Source organism: Phaseolus vulgaris, chromosome 7, assembly GCF_051622355.1.
Source record: "Phaseolus vulgaris cultivar YP4 chromosome 7, ASM5162235v1, whole genome shotgun sequence".
Lineage (NCBI taxonomy): Eukaryota > Viridiplantae > Streptophyta > Magnoliopsida > Fabales > Fabaceae > Phaseolus > Phaseolus vulgaris.
The window spans coordinates 57,705,708-57,724,325 of NC_143504.1; the positions used below are offsets into that span (position 1 = coordinate 57,705,708).

General features: G+C 35.6%; 1 protein-coding gene across 1 annotated transcript; it reads left to right on the forward strand.

Annotated features, from left to right (window-relative positions):
* The first annotated feature begins 1,079 nt into the window (after positions 1–1,079).
* On the forward strand, positions 1,080–18,278 carry PIE1 (SNF2 domain-containing protein / helicase domain-containing protein). The gene is given in 22 exon segments (XM_068638090.2): positions 1,080–1,373; positions 1,482–1,573; positions 4,645–4,725; positions 4,820–4,927; positions 5,086–5,166; positions 5,260–5,348; positions 5,445–5,581; positions 5,650–5,714; positions 6,855–6,990; positions 7,279–7,374; positions 7,445–7,518; positions 7,603–7,737; positions 9,729–9,764; positions 10,795–10,863; positions 11,017–11,079; positions 11,164–14,233; positions 14,686–14,750; positions 14,834–14,901; positions 15,207–15,960; positions 16,199–16,722; positions 17,704–18,103; positions 18,105–18,278. Coding segments are annotated over 21 exon segments (6,147 nt in total). The 5' UTR covers positions 1,080–1,373; positions 1,482–1,513; the 3' UTR covers positions 18,141–18,278.
* Positions 18,279–18,618: the final 340 nt, after the last annotated feature.

Here is an 18,618-nt window from a genome sequence, read left to right on the forward strand (position 1 = left end):
AAAATATATTTTGAAAGTAGTTAATTATTAAAATACAAATTAATATTAAAGTATAACTTATCTCAGTAGATATTATGATTGAAATGCAAATAGACGTGACAGGTAGTTCAATATAATATTTTAGTTGTTATGCAAATGGCATGTTCCTCTTGATTAGATTTATAAACTATATAACACATAATAATCTATAAAATATAAGATACGATAGAAATTTATATATTACATAATTATAATTTATTATATAAATTGGTAATACAAATTTATCTGTATATATGTTTTGAATATTCTTAATAAAAAGATAATTTTTATGTGTGGTTAAAAAAATTTGTTTCTTATTTTTGTAATTTTAATAAAAATTTATAGAAAAAAAATTGATTTAAAAAAAAATTAATGTAGTTTTTTAAAAAGTGTGATAAAATCGTATTAGAAATTTTATTAATAAATAGTTTTTAAATTAAACATTTCATCAATATATATCATACGAATATCGATGTTCAAAATGTGATACGTAATACAAACAAGTCATTTAAAAGATTGTCCGAGACTCATAACCTATGTAGCACAGACACTGATATGATACGGACACGGACATGAAAATACGTATAATATCTAAAATGTAGGACACGGAGACACAAATCTATATTTTATATAATTACAAATTATATAAATCGACAATAAAGATTTATGTGCATAAGTATGTTTCAGAAGTTAGAATTTTTAAAAAATTAATGTATTTTTCATTTTCTAAATTGTGTTAGAACCGTACTAGAATTGTCAGAAATTCAACAAATACTTTTGGAATAGGACACCTTACGGATACATGTCATTCAAATATCATACGAGAGTGTCGATGTTCAATATAAGTACTGACACACTATTTAAGAGAAGTGTTTGAGCTTCATAGTTCATAACTAATAACCAAGTTTATATACCAAATTTAATATATAAACTGGAAAAAGAAAAGTAAAACAATAAAAAAGGAAAAAAGGAAAGTGGAAAAGAGGATGCCCTCGGGGTTCCGGGCCGAGAAAGCATATGAATAGTGCGGAAGGAAACGCTGCGTTTTGGCCAAGTCATGTGAAGAAGCTATGCTGTCTACCTCGCCTCGCGTGCGTGGCTTCTTCTAATTTCTCCTCTCGTCTTCTTCTTCTTCTTCTTCTTCTTCTTCTCCCTCTTCTTTTTCTTCTTCTTCTTTTATGCTTCTTCTTCTTCTTCTTCCTCCTCCTTCTTCTTCTCTGCTTTAGGTTTTTCCATTCCCACACTTCACATCGTTTTTTTCCTCTTCTCATTCTTCTTCTCCACCGTCACTCTCTTCTCCTCGGCCTCTATTCCTCTCATCCATTAGCGATTTCTTCAATTCCTCGCGCGATAAGGTACAGTCTCTTCTCCGCTATGCTATTCTCGATGAGTTTCTCGTTTCTTCATGCATTGCCTCTGGTTATCGTCTCGAGATTTAACGCTTTTGTTGCGCTGCGAAATAGATACTTTTCTTGCTTGCGTTTTGGTTTCCGCGATGGCCTCCAAAGGTCCCAGGTCTAAGATTGATCACGAGAGCAGAGCCAAAAGGCAAAAGGTTAGTTCGCGTTTTCGTCTTCTCCGTTGTCGTTTCTAGACGTTTTACACTTTTTTTTTGGTTTATTTTCGTGTGTTAATTTCGGCGTTGAATAAAACTGTAGTTACTTGCTGATAAATTAAAAAAAAATTAACTTATTAATAATTATGAAAATTGAAAATCTACCTAGTTCCTCTTGAAAGCAAAATTTCCACATGCATGTTCAAAACTATTTATTTATTTATTTATTTATTTTTCTTGGTTTTGTGTGGTAGTTTTGGTGTTCGATGAAACTTTAGTTGCTGGTTACGATTTCTTGCTGTGCTAGGTTTTGTTCCTTTGAACGGTTTGCTTTGTTTTTGGTGTATAGAAAATAAAGAAGAAATTCAGATTCGGGAAACTTAGAAGTTCAATAGAGTAAAGCTACTGAAATAACGCTTGTGGTGATAGTGAATTGGAGCTGATTAATACGTTAGCTATGCTTTAATTTGTTAACATAAGTTGCTGGAGATTTGTCCTTGGCTTTATGGAGGGATAACAAACCATGCTATGGTATGGAAAGACAATCCCTATTAGGGTCATGTAGAGTGTATCAAGAGAGAATTAATCTTGGCTGTTTGATATTACATGCATGGTTAAGATTAGTTTTAAGTGAACCAATTTCTATCATAGTGTTCGGAGCTCAAATCCTGGGTAAGCAACTGTGTTAAATACTCGGAAGCAGACCTTTTAAAATCTCAATCATCCATGTTTGTATGGTTAAAATTAGCTCCTCTTAGCTCTCATGCTCGTACTTGACAGGCCTCTTACACACTTATGTCAGCTTAGAGTTTTAGAATCAATACACTTTTTTTAATTGATGTTTGAGACTATTAAAGTAAAAAAGGGGTTTTTTGATTTTTTTTCTTGTTGAATTAGTCTGGAAATGAATTTGCTTAAAGAGTAGTCCTTTTAGAAAATTTGATTGTGGCTGGGTAAAAGTTGGTTGCATGTCACAGATATACACTGCACCTGGGTTTGATGGGCGAAGTTGAAGTTAGTAAGGGAATTTGATATCGTGATTTAGATGAGGAGTGCAAATCCATATGTTTGTTACTGCACTGCATGAGAAAAACCTTGGAAGTGAAATGCTGATGTTGGTCCTTCTTACTATTCAGTTGGCCCCATAATCATTTCTTTCCTATTTCATAACTCTCCAGAAAAAAAATGTAAGGCAACACTAAGTTCATTTGACATTGAAACTTTTTTGTCACTTGTGAATGTGAAACAGCTCTTTTTATCAAGCAAATTGAGCAATGAAATCAATTGTAGCATGAGCCTTTTCAGGATGTTGTTCTGTTATGACGATGTTGTTAAATAATTGTTATAGTGCTCCCATAATGCTCAACATGGTGATTTTCAACCCCTCTGCCTTAGGCAATTTGTGAAGGGAGGAACACAATGGTAGTGCCATAGGCTTTGCAATGGCGGTGTCATTGGTGGAATTTTGGTCTTCTACGATATACTGCTATTGATAACCTTGACTGCATATGTTATTTTTCTCTTATACTAGCGAGCATGAGTTTCCATGTCAAATTGTAACAAAAGGTTAAACTAATTTGTGTATCAGTTGTCTTGTTGGGTATAAACTACATACATGGATTAATCAGCAATATTGAGATCTATCTGAAACAAAGTTTAAATAAAATCGTTTGAGTAATGCCTTTAATGGTTTGTCCTAAAACTAACTTAGGTTCCTAGTACTCCTTCTTTTAATTCGGATGTCTTCGATTTGATTCAATTTTATTTGGAATCTCGCAGTCTTCTCGAATGGCTTAATTATGTAAGCCAAGTGCATTATCTTTCCCTCGCTTGGTAGCACATAATTTGTTTTGGGCATATACTCATTTTTTATATTTTTTTCTATGCCCCCTCATACACCTCAACACTTCTTTCTTGCTTTTTTTTAACACTTTCTTTTTCAACTCAACACACTATTATGGAGCACTGTTGGTTTTATACTGTTGGAAATAATATCAGTGAATGTACTTAAAAACAGTATGTTCATGTATGATGTATCACATTCACATAATAACATGCACTTAATGTAGATCAGCTTCTAGGAAGTTGCACTTAATTAATAGTAGCCTAGGAAATAGTCTCCACTAAGTCTACTAAGAGATCATATATATGGTCGGTATATACAGAACCTGTGCATACTACATTCTCTTGAATAACAAAGCATTTTCATTCTCTTGAGCTCTCTCTTTTACGATAAATTCTCCCCACCTGAATTCTACATGTAAATGTCGCAATTTGATAAAGTTTTAATTTGAGATTGATAGGAACTTACCAAATTATGTTTGAAGTGTTTCTTTGTTACTACACCAACTCAAATTGTTGGTGTGACATCCTCATCAATCTTCCCTGTCTCCTTGTAAGAAGGATCCGATTTCAATGTACTTTAAACTATGCAACTAATTTCACCTCCAAAAGATTGCTAACTCAAAAGGAAAGATAGTGTACAACTTGGGAGGATTAAAAATCTTCCAAAAAGAGAAAAAGAAAACAAAAAAATATCAAGCTTAATCAACTAAAATCACGCAATTAAGTACAGGAATGATAAATGTTAAAATAAGCCAAACTAGAATGACATTATTAATATTTTTGTGAATGCATTTGCATTTTAGAAGTGGATTTTTTTTTTTAAATCAAGATTGTAAATTCATGTTGTCATCAATCCTCAAATTATTTGAAATTTTGGTTAAATTCGGGGGCTAAATGTTTGGCTGTTGACTTGTTTATTTCCCTCCTTTTAATTTTTGTGCGTTTAAGATAGAATTTTATTTTTCTGTCTTTTCTTCAGTCCTAAATGGGAAGCCTCACCAAATCTGTGTTTTTAATACTGGAAGGAATATTTATATTTTTAGTTGTTAACCCTCTAATTCGTTCAGAGAAAGTAGAGATGCAAAGAAAGTGGACAATGAATCTTAGAACAACCTGAAAGATGAAATGGGAAATTGTTCAACGAGATTTGTTTTAATTGCTTATTTTGCAAAGAAAATATTTTTCTTTTCCAATTTCTGTCTAAGTTTGACTGTTTGTTGTGTTAGGCTCTTGAAGCTCCTAGGGAGCCTCGGCGACCCAAAACTCACTGGGACCATGTCTTAGAAGAAATGGTGTGGTTATCAAAGGTACCCACCCACTAGTTTCACCTTCAAAATCTATAATGTGCAGTGTTCTATATTTTATTTTGTATGATTTTACATGCTGTTCTTTGTTTTGCAGGATTTTGAATCAGAGAGGAAATGGAAATTAGCTCAGGCAAAGAAAGTAGCTCTCAGAGCCAGCAAAGGCATGATAGATCAGGCTACAAGAGGTGAAAAGAAGATGAAGGTGCCGATCTCTCTTCTATAAATGAAAGCACTGATATCCTGCATCAGTTATTGATGCCGTATTTGTATTATTATAAGCTACAGAAAGCATAATTCGGTGATTGCATGCTTCTTTTATTCTCCACTGTTTTGTTGTGATGAAAGCTGCATCTTGTACAGGAAGAAGAACATCGGCTAAGAAAGGTTGCACTAAATATTTCTAAGGATGTTAAGAAATTCTGGACAAAAATAGAAAAGCTGGTAATATTTTTTTTCTCAATTGATTTGTTTGCTGGCATAGTTTTTGGAATTTCTATTTGATGATCTTCATTTCATCATCTATTATTATACCAGGTTCTTTACAAACATCAAATGGAACTCGATGAGAAGAAGAAAAAGGCTCTTGACAAACAGCTTGAGTTTTTATTAGGGCAAACCGAGAGGTTGGTTCCCTTTAATTTTTTTCACTTATGTTTTATGGAAACTGGCAGCCCGCTCGACTTTGTTGTTCTTATCTTTTAAGTATATATTGTTTTCAGGTACTCAACAATGCTGGCAGAAAATCTTGTGGATACTCATAAATCAGGAGAGAATAATTCTGCAGAGCATCACATGAGTATTCAACACAAGGATGTACATGGAGATGTTATTAATGAACCTAAGGAAGCTGATGTTGGTAGGTAGAGAGACATATCTTTGAAGTTATAATTGGAACCACCTTTTTCTAACTTAATTCAATTGTAGTGGAGTATCAATCAGATGCCGCTGACAATGATGATGAATATGATGTACAATCTGATGATGAATCGGTAATTCTTTTTCAAATAATGTTCTTTTTATTATTGCCACACTGTCATAAAACAAGACTTTTTGGGCATGTTGTTTGTGAAGGCAACTTTTATTTACAAAAACCTAGATAAAGGTTCAATTTACTTTTTTTAATATTTATTTCATTATCATATCAAGTTTATATTAGTATGGAATAAGTAAAATATGGTTTTGTTAATCTGCTCATTGTGTTTTTGACTGAAGTCCTTATTTTTGAAAAAAACAATTCAAGAATTCTGTTGCATGAAAAGGAGAATTAGATAGGTTTTTTTTGGGAAATTAATCGAAGAAATAATCTGCTATCTAGTTGTTTTACTGAAAAAATGTAACAACTTTGGGATAGTGTGGATATGTGAAGTTCCACTACCACAGATACTGTTTCATTTTCTTCGTAAAATCACCTATAGTAGAGTGTGTTGTATTCCTGTATTATTATGGAGTAATTTATTTTGCAGAATCTTTTTTGCATTCTCGATAATATGTAAGTCAGAATATTTATTGCTATGATTATTAGAAGGTTATCAAAAAAATATTCTTGGGTATCTTTTATTTCTAGGAAAGTTACATTGTCATGTCCATACAGTTTTTCCCCATGCTAAGTAGGTGGGAAAGTTATATTCCCATGGGAATGTGAGAAGTTATTTTCTAACCCCACTATACCAATTTTAATTGTTTTATTTTAATTATTTTGAAATTTAAAAGGTATGTTAGGAATATTAAAAGTTAACCAAATGTATTTTTTAGATATGTCAAGAATAACTTTCTGGTTACAGTATTCTTGGGAATGCAACATTTTAACTTGAAACAAATGCCCTTTATGTTTTGTACTTTATTTGTTTAAAAAAGGCAACACAGTGTGTTCTTTCTTCACTTTCTAATTGTTGCATTGTTGACTTAGTCATGTGCATACTAGATATATCTTTAATATACTTTATGCATTTCCTAGATGCAACACTGTTAATTTTTCCGTGTAGATTGCTGAAGTTTTCTCAATAATGTGTTTCATTTGAAAGCTGAACATCTCTGTGTTTTTTACCTGATTATTTCTTCTGGTGTTTTAATGGGTGAAGATTGGACCAAATCCATTTATGGACTTATGATAATTATCGTACTGTTTGCAGGAGGACGATGAGCGAACAATTGAGCAAGATGAGGCTTTTATTACTAAAGAAGAGAGACAAGAGGAATTGGAAGCTTTGCATAATGAAATGGATCTTCCAATTGAGGAGTTACTCAAACGTTATGCAGGGGAGAAAGGTTAGATTTATTTATTTTTAAAATTCTTTAGAATAAAAGAGAGAGGGGAAAGGCCAATTTGTTGTATGAACCATCCCCTTTTTTGTTTTCTGGGATTCTGAGTTATTCTCAGTTTCTCATCTAAGGAAGCAAATATAGAACAGGAAAGGGAAGATGGTTATAGGTGGTAGCTAGGATAGTGCGACATGTACCTTTCTGCAAGTGAACCGTAAGCTTTACCTTATACATATATTGTGATTACCTTATGAACCATTGGAGCATTTATGCCATTGTTTATTTCACTATTAGGTGAATCTGTGATGAAAGAAAGTAGTCCAGAGCATAGTGAAGATGTTGAGAAAATAGTTAGAACAACTGGTGATGGTAAGAAAGGATTAGCATCAGGTATGAGCCCCCATTTTCTTTGCACTAGTTATACTTGTTTCTGACATAGATCATGGTTAATATATTACAGAAAATGGTGATGATCATTTATCTGTTAGCAAAATTGATCCAAACAACTCCAGCATGGTCTCTGGTCGACGTTGTGTAAGTTGTATGTGTTTAGTTTTACCACTTTGAATATCAGAGGTGAGTTAAAGACTTAGTGTAATGCTAATTTTTTAATAACAGGATGAAAGTAATGGTGATGTTGCTACACCGACAAACAATCTATCTCAATGTGAGGATGGTCAATCTGAAAATCTAAAAGGGGTTCCCAGTGAGACAGCCAATGAAGATTTTGCATATGATTTTACTGATGAAGAGGTGATAATTAACTTAATTTTATTTTAAGCCAAACATGTATCCATTATAATTAATTTCCCATCATTTATGGATCTATAGATCTGACTCCTATATGGCACAACATCTTCATAATTGATGGAGCCATTATGTTCTAGAATAATCCACCAGACAATGTAAGTGGGCACTTGTTTGATAACATGGTATATGTTCACATCATCTCTCCCTTGCTCTCTATCTTCTTCCTTCACTCTCTCTCTCCCCCACAACTCACAAATTTTGGAAAAATGACTCCAAAGTGAAGATGTTTATCTAAATATAAGATACTCCTCTTTAGTCCTTTGGGCTCTGTTGGACGTAACATGTAGATAAGTTTTTCACTGCTGTTAGAAAGTCTGAAAACTGTTTATTGCAAATGCTAAATTCTCATACAATGAATCTACAATTCGGTCATCTTTGGAAATTGGTGGACCTTCTAGCTAGTGGATCTGTAGCCATTTAGAAATAACAAGTCTATGTACTGGGTTTTTATCTAGATTTTAGAAGCTAGCAGACTCTGTGCCCGTAATGATTCATCATTAGCAATATGAATGACTTTAAAATGGTTGGGAGGGCTACGATCACAACCACGCCCATAGTGGTGAAGATGTCGTAGTGATCTGTGGTTTTGCTTGCAAGGAAAATAAATGATATAATATATTAATACATGTTGAAAGCTATAGCATGTAATAATACAAATCACTGGAGAATCAGCTTGATCAGGTGACCCCGTTGGTAATGGCTGACTCCTATGAATGACTCCTATGAACAAGTTGCGGTTCATCTTCACCGTAATTTGTATGGTTCATCTTAATTAGTGTAAGATTGTAGAATTGGTGTTCTCTTAAGTAATGAATTGGGTAGTTTTGGTGGACAATTAGCATCCATGCGGGAGACGGGTGCATAAAGCAAATGGTGTTGGCAGTAGTTATCTAAAATTCTGTGTGTTAAGTTGCAGTGGGGAGAGATTGAACATCATCATAGGTTGGCCTTTGGGTTTTAAACAAAATAGGGTTGTTCTAATTATAGTAGAGTAGAGCTGAGCAGTCCAAGACTGCTGTGGGATTGAAATAGTGGAGCAGTTTTCAATAGCGGTTGTAACAGTGACCAAATTAGTGCCTTTTTGCAAGCAATTGTAATGCTGGAACATACAGGCTTAAAAACCCTATTTTACCCTTGGAAGACCATTGTTTAGGGCTTATTTGGGTAAAATATTCCATAAAAATGTTATCTGTCTCTGTTTTCACCACTAGTCCTTCACAAATTATAAGGCTATCTATGTTCCGATTTTTCTTCTTCTGTCTTCCCACCCAGTTTACATTATGCTTAATTTTTCATCTAATTTGTTATGTTCTTTTTTCTATTAATTTAACCATAATTGTTCATTTTTTTACTTCATTGCTATGTTCCTATTGCTCCTAGACTGATAGTGATTGTGTGTAAACCATGTTTTATTATTTATCATGAGTTTCTTTAATTTTGTTTTTAAGTTTTTATGTTTGAAATAATTTTATTTTGTATTAGAATGTTTAGAATTGTGATCATCATGCTTCCTGCTACTGCACTTGGGCATTTTCAGAGTTAGGTGCTATGCCAGATATCCAAGATTTATAACTATGGTTTAATCAGTTGGATATATTTTTTCCACCCACATCAACTCATCAGGGTTGTTCTTTGTAACTAATTATGGTACAATGTAAGGGTCTCATCAAAGTATTCTGTCATTCTCGCTAATTAAGTTAGCTAGTAGGAAAATATTATTGAACCAGGGGGAACTTATGGCATAAAATTCTTGGGACATTAATAAGGGGTGACTTGACACATGAGCTGTGGAAAGTTCCAACACATGTTCAACTGTTATGGTTTTGGTGACAAGCACTCTTTATGCCTTTTCCTTGCACCTTTTTTTTCGGGCAAATGTTCTATTTTTAATTCCTTTGGCCTTGTTCCTTACATCTACTCTGAATATTTGTCAGGAAGATGGTGACTTTTTGCTTGGCACAGAAGAAAAGGTAATAATATATTTGAGGATAGAATTGCTATCATTTTCAGACCAGTTGAGTTTGTTTCAATTAGTTTTGATCATCAATGAAGGTGTGGTTGGTAGTTTTATGTTTGCTGTTTTCACTGTGTCAGTTGTGTGTTGTTGGCCCCTATATTATTTCTGTTGCAGATGTTGCATGTCTAAAATGTTCAAAGAGTTCGCAAAGTGATGGCTGCATCTTTGTTCTTTCAGACATGTACTCTGTTTTAATAGTGACATTGGCATAATGTATGAAGTTGTGAATTGTGTGTTACAGACATAAATTAAAAGGGCGCATTTTAATACAGTTGCACACACTTGGCCCTTTGGTGCTTATAAATTATCAATTAATTTCTATTGGTTGACTGATAATCTTGGAGATGCCTTCTAGTTGTTGTGGACCTTACTACCTCTGCAAGGTCTCTGGGATAGGATTCAAGTCCTATTCCCAAGGCAGATAGCTGATTTATCTTTGCCCTTATCCTAACTATTATTTGTTCTGATGCATTTTTCTTATTCTCAAGTGTGGTGTCTGTACAAATACCCAGCTTAGCTTTGTTGTATTTTTCAGCCGCATGATAACATAGTTAGACATCAAGTATGGTATTTTCAGTTGAGTGCTGTGGCGTGGGTAAATCTCTATGGAGGGATTTTTTTCCTTATGTGTGTTATAGTTTCTGTTAGCATGTGCATGTATCAAGCCTCTGCTCATGGAGAGAGGTGAGGTTTAGCTAGTAGTTAAATGACTCAATATGATGTGATCTGCCGCTAGACCAAGCCTTTCCTTTATATATTTCAAATCCAAATGCATTATGAAAGGTAGTCAAATTTTAGTATCGTTCCATACTAATTTGAAGTCAATTTTTGTTGAATATTACTGTGTTAGTTTGGATTTTATATTAAAGAAATTTTTGGCACTGTTAATCAATAGTTCAACTTTTTTGAAGGTTTTGCCTATTTACCATTTTTCAATTCTTGGTTGTCAATTTTATGTCTTAACCTATTTAAAAAATGTTCAGGATGATGAAACAACCTTATCGGAGGAGGAAAAACTGGAAAGAGTTGATGCAATAGATCCCAATGATGAGGTTAAAAGCTAACCCGCCTGTCCTTCTACAATGTTATTTCTGAATACTACTACTAATATAGAATTTCCTCCCATATACGTTGTATCCAGTCTGCTTGGTTTATATATATGTATATATTCCAATGTTACTCTTCATGACAACTGTTATTTGTAGATTGCATTATTACAAAAAGAGAGTGACATGCCTGTTGAGGAATTGCTTGCAAGGTATAAAAGGGTAAGCGGAATTCACCTCTAATTGTTATTGATGGCTTGATTCCTTAGTACATTGATTTTTATTTCCCCCTTCACCCCTTGTTAGGACCTGAGTGACAACAAAGATGGGGGATATGAATCTGACTATGCTTCTGCTTTATCCGAAGACCATTCAGATTCTCCTGTTCATGAAGATGCTGGGCAAAAGGATTCTTCCATTCCTATGGATGAAGATATCAAGTCTGGTGAGCACCTGGCTACCATACAGTCCCAGGCAGATGAACATTGGGAATCACCTCATGAAAATTTGGATCAGAGAGAAAGCGAGCATATAATTGCTGATGCAGCTGCTGCTGCAAGATCAGCACAACCTACTGGAAACACTTTCTCCACAACTAATGTGCGTACAAAGTTCCCTTTTCTACTCAAGTACTCTCTTCGCGAGTATCAACATATTGGATTGGATTGGCTTGTCACGATGTATGAAAAAAGACTGAATGGAATTTTGGCGGATGAAATGGGTCTAGGTAAAACAATTATGACTATATCTTTGCTTGCACATCTTGCTTGTGAAAAAGGGATTTGGGGTCCACATTTAATTGTGGTACCAACTAGTGTAATGCTTAACTGGGAGACCGAATTTCTGAAATGGTGTCCTGCCTTTAAAATTTTGACTTATTTTGGAAGTGCGAAGGAGCGAAAACTTAAAAGGCAAGGATGGTTAAAACCAAACTCATTTCATGTATGCATAACAACTTATAGATTAGTTATTCAGGACTCCAAAGTTTTCAAGCGCAAAAAGTGGAAATACTTGATCTTAGATGAAGCTCATCTCATTAAAAACTGGAAATCACAAAGGTGGCAGACACTCTTGAATTTCAATTCAAAACGGAGGATTCTCTTGACTGGTACGCCACTACAAAACGATCTCATGGAACTGTGGTCTCTCATGCATTTCTTAATGCCCCATGTTTTCCAGTCGCATCAAGAGTTTAAGGATTGGTTTAGTAATCCTATATCAGGGATGGTAGAGGGAGAAGAAAAAATTAATAAGGAGGTTGTTGACCGCCTGCACAATGTCCTTCGTCCCTTTTTACTCCGTCGACTAAAGAGAGATGTGGAAAAGCAACTTCCAATGAAGCATGAACATGTCATATATTGTAGATTATCAAAGAGGCAGCGGAATTTGTATGAGGATTTCATTGCTAGCTCAGAGACTCAAGCAACTCTTGCAAGTGCCAATTTTTTTGGGATGATTAGTATTATCATGCAACTTCGTAAAGTTTGCAATCATCCTGACCTATTTGAGGGTCGTCCGATTGTCAGTTCTTTTGATATTTGTGGTATTGATATTCAATTAAGTTCTTCTGTTTGCACTATGCTTTTGCCTAGCCCCTTTTCAGTGGTGGACCTTAGAGGATTGGGTCTTTTATTCACTGATCTTGACTATAGCATGGCTGCTTGGGAAAGTGATGAAGTACAAGCTATTGAGACCCCTGCAACCTCAATCATGGAACGTACTGATATAGATGAGCTAGAAGTAATTAGGCCACTGAAATATCAAAACAAGTTGCAAGGAACAAACATTTTTGAAGACATCCAAAAGAAAATCTGGGAAGAGAGGCTAAACCAAGCAAAGGAACGTGCAGCAGCTATTGCATGGTGGAACTCCTTGAGATGTAAAAAAAGACCTATGTATTCAACAACTCTGAGGGATCTTGTTACCTTAAGACATCCTGTATATGATATTCATCAGGTGAAAGCAAACCCTGCTTCGTACATGTACTCAACAAAGCTAGCTGACATTGTTCTCTCCCCCATTGAACGATTTCAAAAGATAACTGACGTGGTTGAAAGCTTCATGTTTGCAATTCCAGCTGCACGGGCACCCTCTCCTGTTTGTTGGTGCAGTACAAGTGAGACAAATGTGTTTCTGCAGCCATCTTACAAGCAGCAATGCTCTGAAGTTTTGTTACCGCTACTGTCACCAATCCGACTTGCAATTGTTCGCCGACAAGTGTATTTCCCTGATAGGCGTCTTATACAATTTGACTGTGGGAAACTGCAGGAACTGGCAAATTTGTTGAGAAAATTAAAATCTGAAGGTCACCGAGCTTTGATATTCACCCAGATGACAAAGATGCTTGACATATTAGAGGCATTCATTAATTTGTATGGCTATACATACATGCGCTTAGATGGATCAACCCAACCGGAGGAGAGACAGACCTTAATGCAGCGCTTTAACACAAACCCCAAATATTTTCTTTTCATCTTGTCAACCCGTAGTGGGGGTGTTGGTATCAATCTAGTTGGAGCTGACACAGTTATTTTTTATGATAGTGACTGGAATCCTGCTATGGATCAACAGGCACAAGATCGATGCCACAGAATTGGTCAGACACGGGAAGTTCATATTTATAGATTGATTAGTGACAGCACCATTGAGGAGAATATTTTGAAGAAAGCAAATCAGAAGCGTGCACTTGATAATTTAGTTATACAAAGTGGGGCTTATAATACTGAGTTCTTCAAGAAGCTCGATCCTATGGAAATATTTTCAGGTCATAGAACACTTTCAATAAAAAATATGCCGAAGGAGAAAAACCAGAACAATGGGGAAGTTTCTGTAACGAATGCAGATGTAGAGGCTGCATTGAAATGTGTTGAAGATGAGGCAGATTACATGGCTTTGAAGAAAGTTGAACTGGAAGAAGCTGTGGACAACCAGGAGTTTACCGAAGAAGCCATTGGGAGACTTGAAGAGGATGAATATGTAAATGAAGATGATGAAACTGCAGAATTAGGTGATTCTGTTTCGAACTTAAATAAAGAGAATGCATTACTGTTAAATGGAAGTGATCATAAGGAAGATAGACCACCAAACTCTGTTGCTGTCAAAGAAGATGATGCTGATGTTCTGGCTGATGTCAAACAGATAGCTGCAGCTGCTGCTGCAGCTGGACAAGCTATCTCAGCATTTGAAAATGAGCTACGCCCTATTGATCGATATGCCATTCGCTTTCTGGAACTGTGGGATCCAATTATAGATAAAACAGCCTTGGAATCTGAAGTCAGAATTGAGGACACAGAATGGGAGTTGGATCGTATCGAAAAGTACAAGGAAGAGATGGAGGCTGAAATCGATGAAGATGAGGAACCTCTTGTTTATGAAAGTATGCTCCACATTGCTCTCTTTGCTTCATAACATTTGAAATTATTGTTAGTGTTTATAAATGTTAAAGTTGATGTCATTATATTAGATCTCATGAAAGAGTGATTAACCATGATAGTATCCAAATAACTGACTCTAGCATAGTTTAGTAGGTCTGTGAAAGTGAAACTATAAAACATGCTATAAGTAACTTGTAGTTCGTTTTCCTCCATGCGTTCATTACACCTGAAACCTTATATTACTGTGTAATAATTATCCTGGTGCGTTGTTATCCTTCTACATTGAATTATAAAATTTTATTTATGGTTGGTTTCCAGTGCTTTAAGTGTTTGGTATATTTATTGACTCATTCAGGGGTGGTTTGTTACAAATGTTTTCTTAAAGGTCTTTAGCTTGTATGAGTGAAATAGTTGTGACTTGTGAGATTGAACACTATTTTTGTCTACGTAATAGGCTGGGATGCTGATTTTGCAACAATGGCCTACCGGCAGCAAGTAGAGGCCTTGGCTCAACATCAGGTGTGTTGAGTGAACTTTGATTATTTTTTCCTGCTCTACGATTTGGAATGAGTATTAATATCTTCCTTTTTGTGATTTTATAGTTGATGGAGGAACTCGAATATGAAGCTAGACTGAAAGAAGCCGAGGAAGAAGCTTGTGATTCTAAAAAGTAGGCCAGCTCTGAACTTTGATAATCTCCTTCCCATCACTTGCTTTCAAAATAGAGTATCTAACATTCATATGAAAACAGCTATTTGCACTTTGTAACTGTAATATTGTTATACATACAAACTAAGTTTTGGTGGGGGATGGGATTTTTACATAATACTTTCTTTAGAAAGTCTCTTTTGAATGTTTCTTCTGCAGTTTTACTTGTAAGAGTTTGAAATACATGAAAACTTTTCTATTGTAACAAGGTAAAACCCTAAATAAGAAAATACCTGAGAATGCTATATTGTTCCTTTCTTTCCACAGGACAACACCAGGGGATTTGAAGCCCAAACCTAAAAAGAAACCTAAGAAGGCAAAGTTCAAATCTCTAAAGAAAGGATCTTTAACATCTGGCTTGAAACCTGTGAAAGAAGAGTCACAAGCAGAGCCAATGAACATAGATGATGAGGATGTCACTGCTCTGGATTTTGTGTCTCCAAATTCAACCATGCAGAAAAAACGTAAGTCTAAAGTAAGAACTGACGGTGAAGAAAAGAGACTTAAGAAGTCCAAAAAGTTCAAGAGGGATCATCATGACATTTATGCGTCCGATTTAGAATCCAACGCTTTAGTTGTCCAATATGAACATTCAGAATCAAAGACTTGTGATAGTCTGGTTGATTTGGAACAGAAAACAGCAGGCAGGGGTAAGATGGGAGGAAAAATATCCATCACTCCGATGCCTGTAAAACGGATCTGGACGATAAAGCCAGAAAAAATGAGAAAGGGAAATCATTGGTCCAAAGATTGTATTCCATCAGCTGATTTTTGGCTGGCTCAGGAGGATGCAATACTATGTGCTGTTGTTCATGAATATGGCCCTAACTGGAGTTTGGTTAGTGATATTCTTAATAGCATGACTGCTGGTGGGTCATACAGGGGGAGATATCGACATCCTGTCCATTGCTGTGAGCGGTTTAGAGAACTATTCCAGAAGAATGTCTTGTTGATGGACAATGCAAATAATGAGAAGATCATCACTCCTGGTTCTGGAAAGGCTCTTCTTAAAGTTACAGAGGTTAGACGAGCAATGCTAGGTTTTAGCACATCTATTTCATGTCCACGATATTTTTTTCTTTGCACGTGGTGGTGACCTTATCTACATGGCTTCATTTCATTTGGAGTAGATTACAACTTTTATTTACTATTTATGATATAAAAAGTTTTTGACCATTCCTATTATGCATTAATCATCCCAAAATTGATAATTGCAAACGAAAAACCATTTTTTTCTCACATCTAGTCTCTTTTGGCAGGATAACATACGGATGCTGTTAGATGTTGCTTCTGAGCAGGTAAATAGGGAGTTGCTGCTGCAGAAGCATTTTTTTGCATTGCTTTCATCTGCCTGGAAGGTGGCATCACATGTTGACCGCAGGCAAAATCCATCACCCACCTGTAATGGTCTCTATTTCGATCAGAGTCATTTTACTTCCATATGCCAGCCTTCGCAAAATTCCTTGAAGAAATCCTCTGAAAGGATGCCATTTGCAAATTTGGCCCAGAGTAAGAAGTTAGTAGCAGCTGCACTTGATGATACCACATCTGGGCAAGTGAATGACAGAGTCATCCTCTCTAACCAAGGAGACGGCATGCCAATGAGTGCAGATCAGCTGGATATAACTCTGGAATTCCCAAAAGAGGAGAGTGATGTCTTAGCTTTGTTTCCTTCTGTTATAAATTTATCGATACATGGGACTGAACCAGCAGCATCTTTAAGTAAGCAAACAGGAGAAGATGACTTTAAAGTTGGTCTGTTCATTGCTGAGAATCGTTTCAGGTATGGCTGAATATGGATTTTAGTTTTATGGTTTGACTTGTGATGATAATGGTAGTGAATAGTACTTTTATTTTTGGTGCTGATGTAAGAGACCTAGAGCCCAGAACAGGAAACAACATCGAGTCTTGAAATAAGGGGCCAAAAGGCAAGAACAAGAAACAAAACTGAGTACTGGTAGAGAGAATTAGTTCATTTCATTGCAGGCATTTGGTTCAGTAGTTTATAGGATGTCCTAATTTCAGTAGGAATCTATTTTTCATAAATTTTGATATCTAATTGCATCCCTTGTGGTAAGTTTATATTGTTGTCATTATTCTTTTTGGCTCCTTCATTGTGAGGCACAAATCAGTGGCGAAGTAGAAATTTTCCTGGATTTAGGTAGCAACCGCCGGACTGATGTTAGGGATTGGGAATTATTATGCCTGTCAGTTACTATAAGTTTATTATATGCAAATTCCGTTGTATTGATCCTTAGAAGAATTAATTGAGTGTTGGCTTGTGCTTTTAACTGTGCAGTAATCTGTTTTCTTATATAATTAGCAGTCTTGTGAATAGTCTTTGCTTGATGAGGTGAGATCTGCTCATGTTGTCCTTTTCTTCTTGGTCTACTTATTATATTCATGTTACGCTGAAACTAAACTTCTAATTTGAGAATTCATTATTACATGTTCAACTTATGATTTAACCTGTAAAATATTTGCTCTTTTGCTGTCACACTATGCATGGTTGAATTTTAGTCGTAGTTTCCTCTTGGTAACTATGTTTGCATCAAATAAATCCGTCATTGCGTTTTGTTGGCCATTGCTCTTTTCACACAACAAAAGTATCATTTTAAACAATTGGTGTAGTGTGTAACTGTTTTGATCAAGCTGTAATGTCAATTAAGTTTCTTTACCCAAGTCCTTAGTCTATGATCATTCTTTTTTTTGGTTATTGTTGGAAAGCTGCTAATGGTGTTTTCTCCTTTATTCCTACCCTCAGGGAGGCAACAAGAATTTGTGAAGAAGACATCTCTGGATGGGCATCATCTGCGTTCCCAACCAGCGATGCAAGATCTCGACCTGGATCCAGGATACAATCATCTGGAAAGCAGAAGTCTTCCATATCTGACTCTGCTAAGCCTTCTAGGTCGAAGTCCAAAAGAGCTTCAATTGATCCTAGCGAAATGCCTCACCATCAGGCTGACTCAATATTCCAGTCAGTGCCATCACTTAAGGATCTGAGATTTGATCTTGCATCGTTCACTACAGATGAAGTTGGACTTAATGCTGTGGATAGATGTTTCCCTTTTGACTTGAATGGGGAAAGTTCATGGGAAATGGAGGGTGTTGGAATGATCCCACATGATTATGTTACTGGTTTAATCTCAGACCTTGATGATTTGTACTTCATTTCCTGAATATACTGACATTAGATGAGAGGATCAAATGAAGCCTTAAATGCAGTTTTGAATGACCTTTGGCGGACAGTGGCATAATACTGTCAGGTTAGTCTTGATGAGTTAATGAATTGCCGTTGGCTTACAATTGAATTGGAACGATACGTTCTCACGGTTCTCTCGTAGGCATACCATTTTGGGTATACAGACAAGACAAACAGTTCAGAGGCAAGCATGCTGAAGGTTTCCAAATGAAAAAATATAGAGATGTAGAATGATGTCAATAATTTAATTTCTTACTCGGAATTATGTATTGGCTTGGGAGTTCAGCTCAAATTTGACAGCGTCATTCTCCCATAGATCGGTACTCATTGGTAAGAAAGCCTTCATTTTTTCTCCCCTCTAATGGTCACACGCATTTTCCTGAGATGTTTTGCATGCACACGTACATATGTTCTTAGCTGGGGCATGCATGGGGTTTAGTGCTTTACCTGACAATATTTTGTTATGGAAGCAGA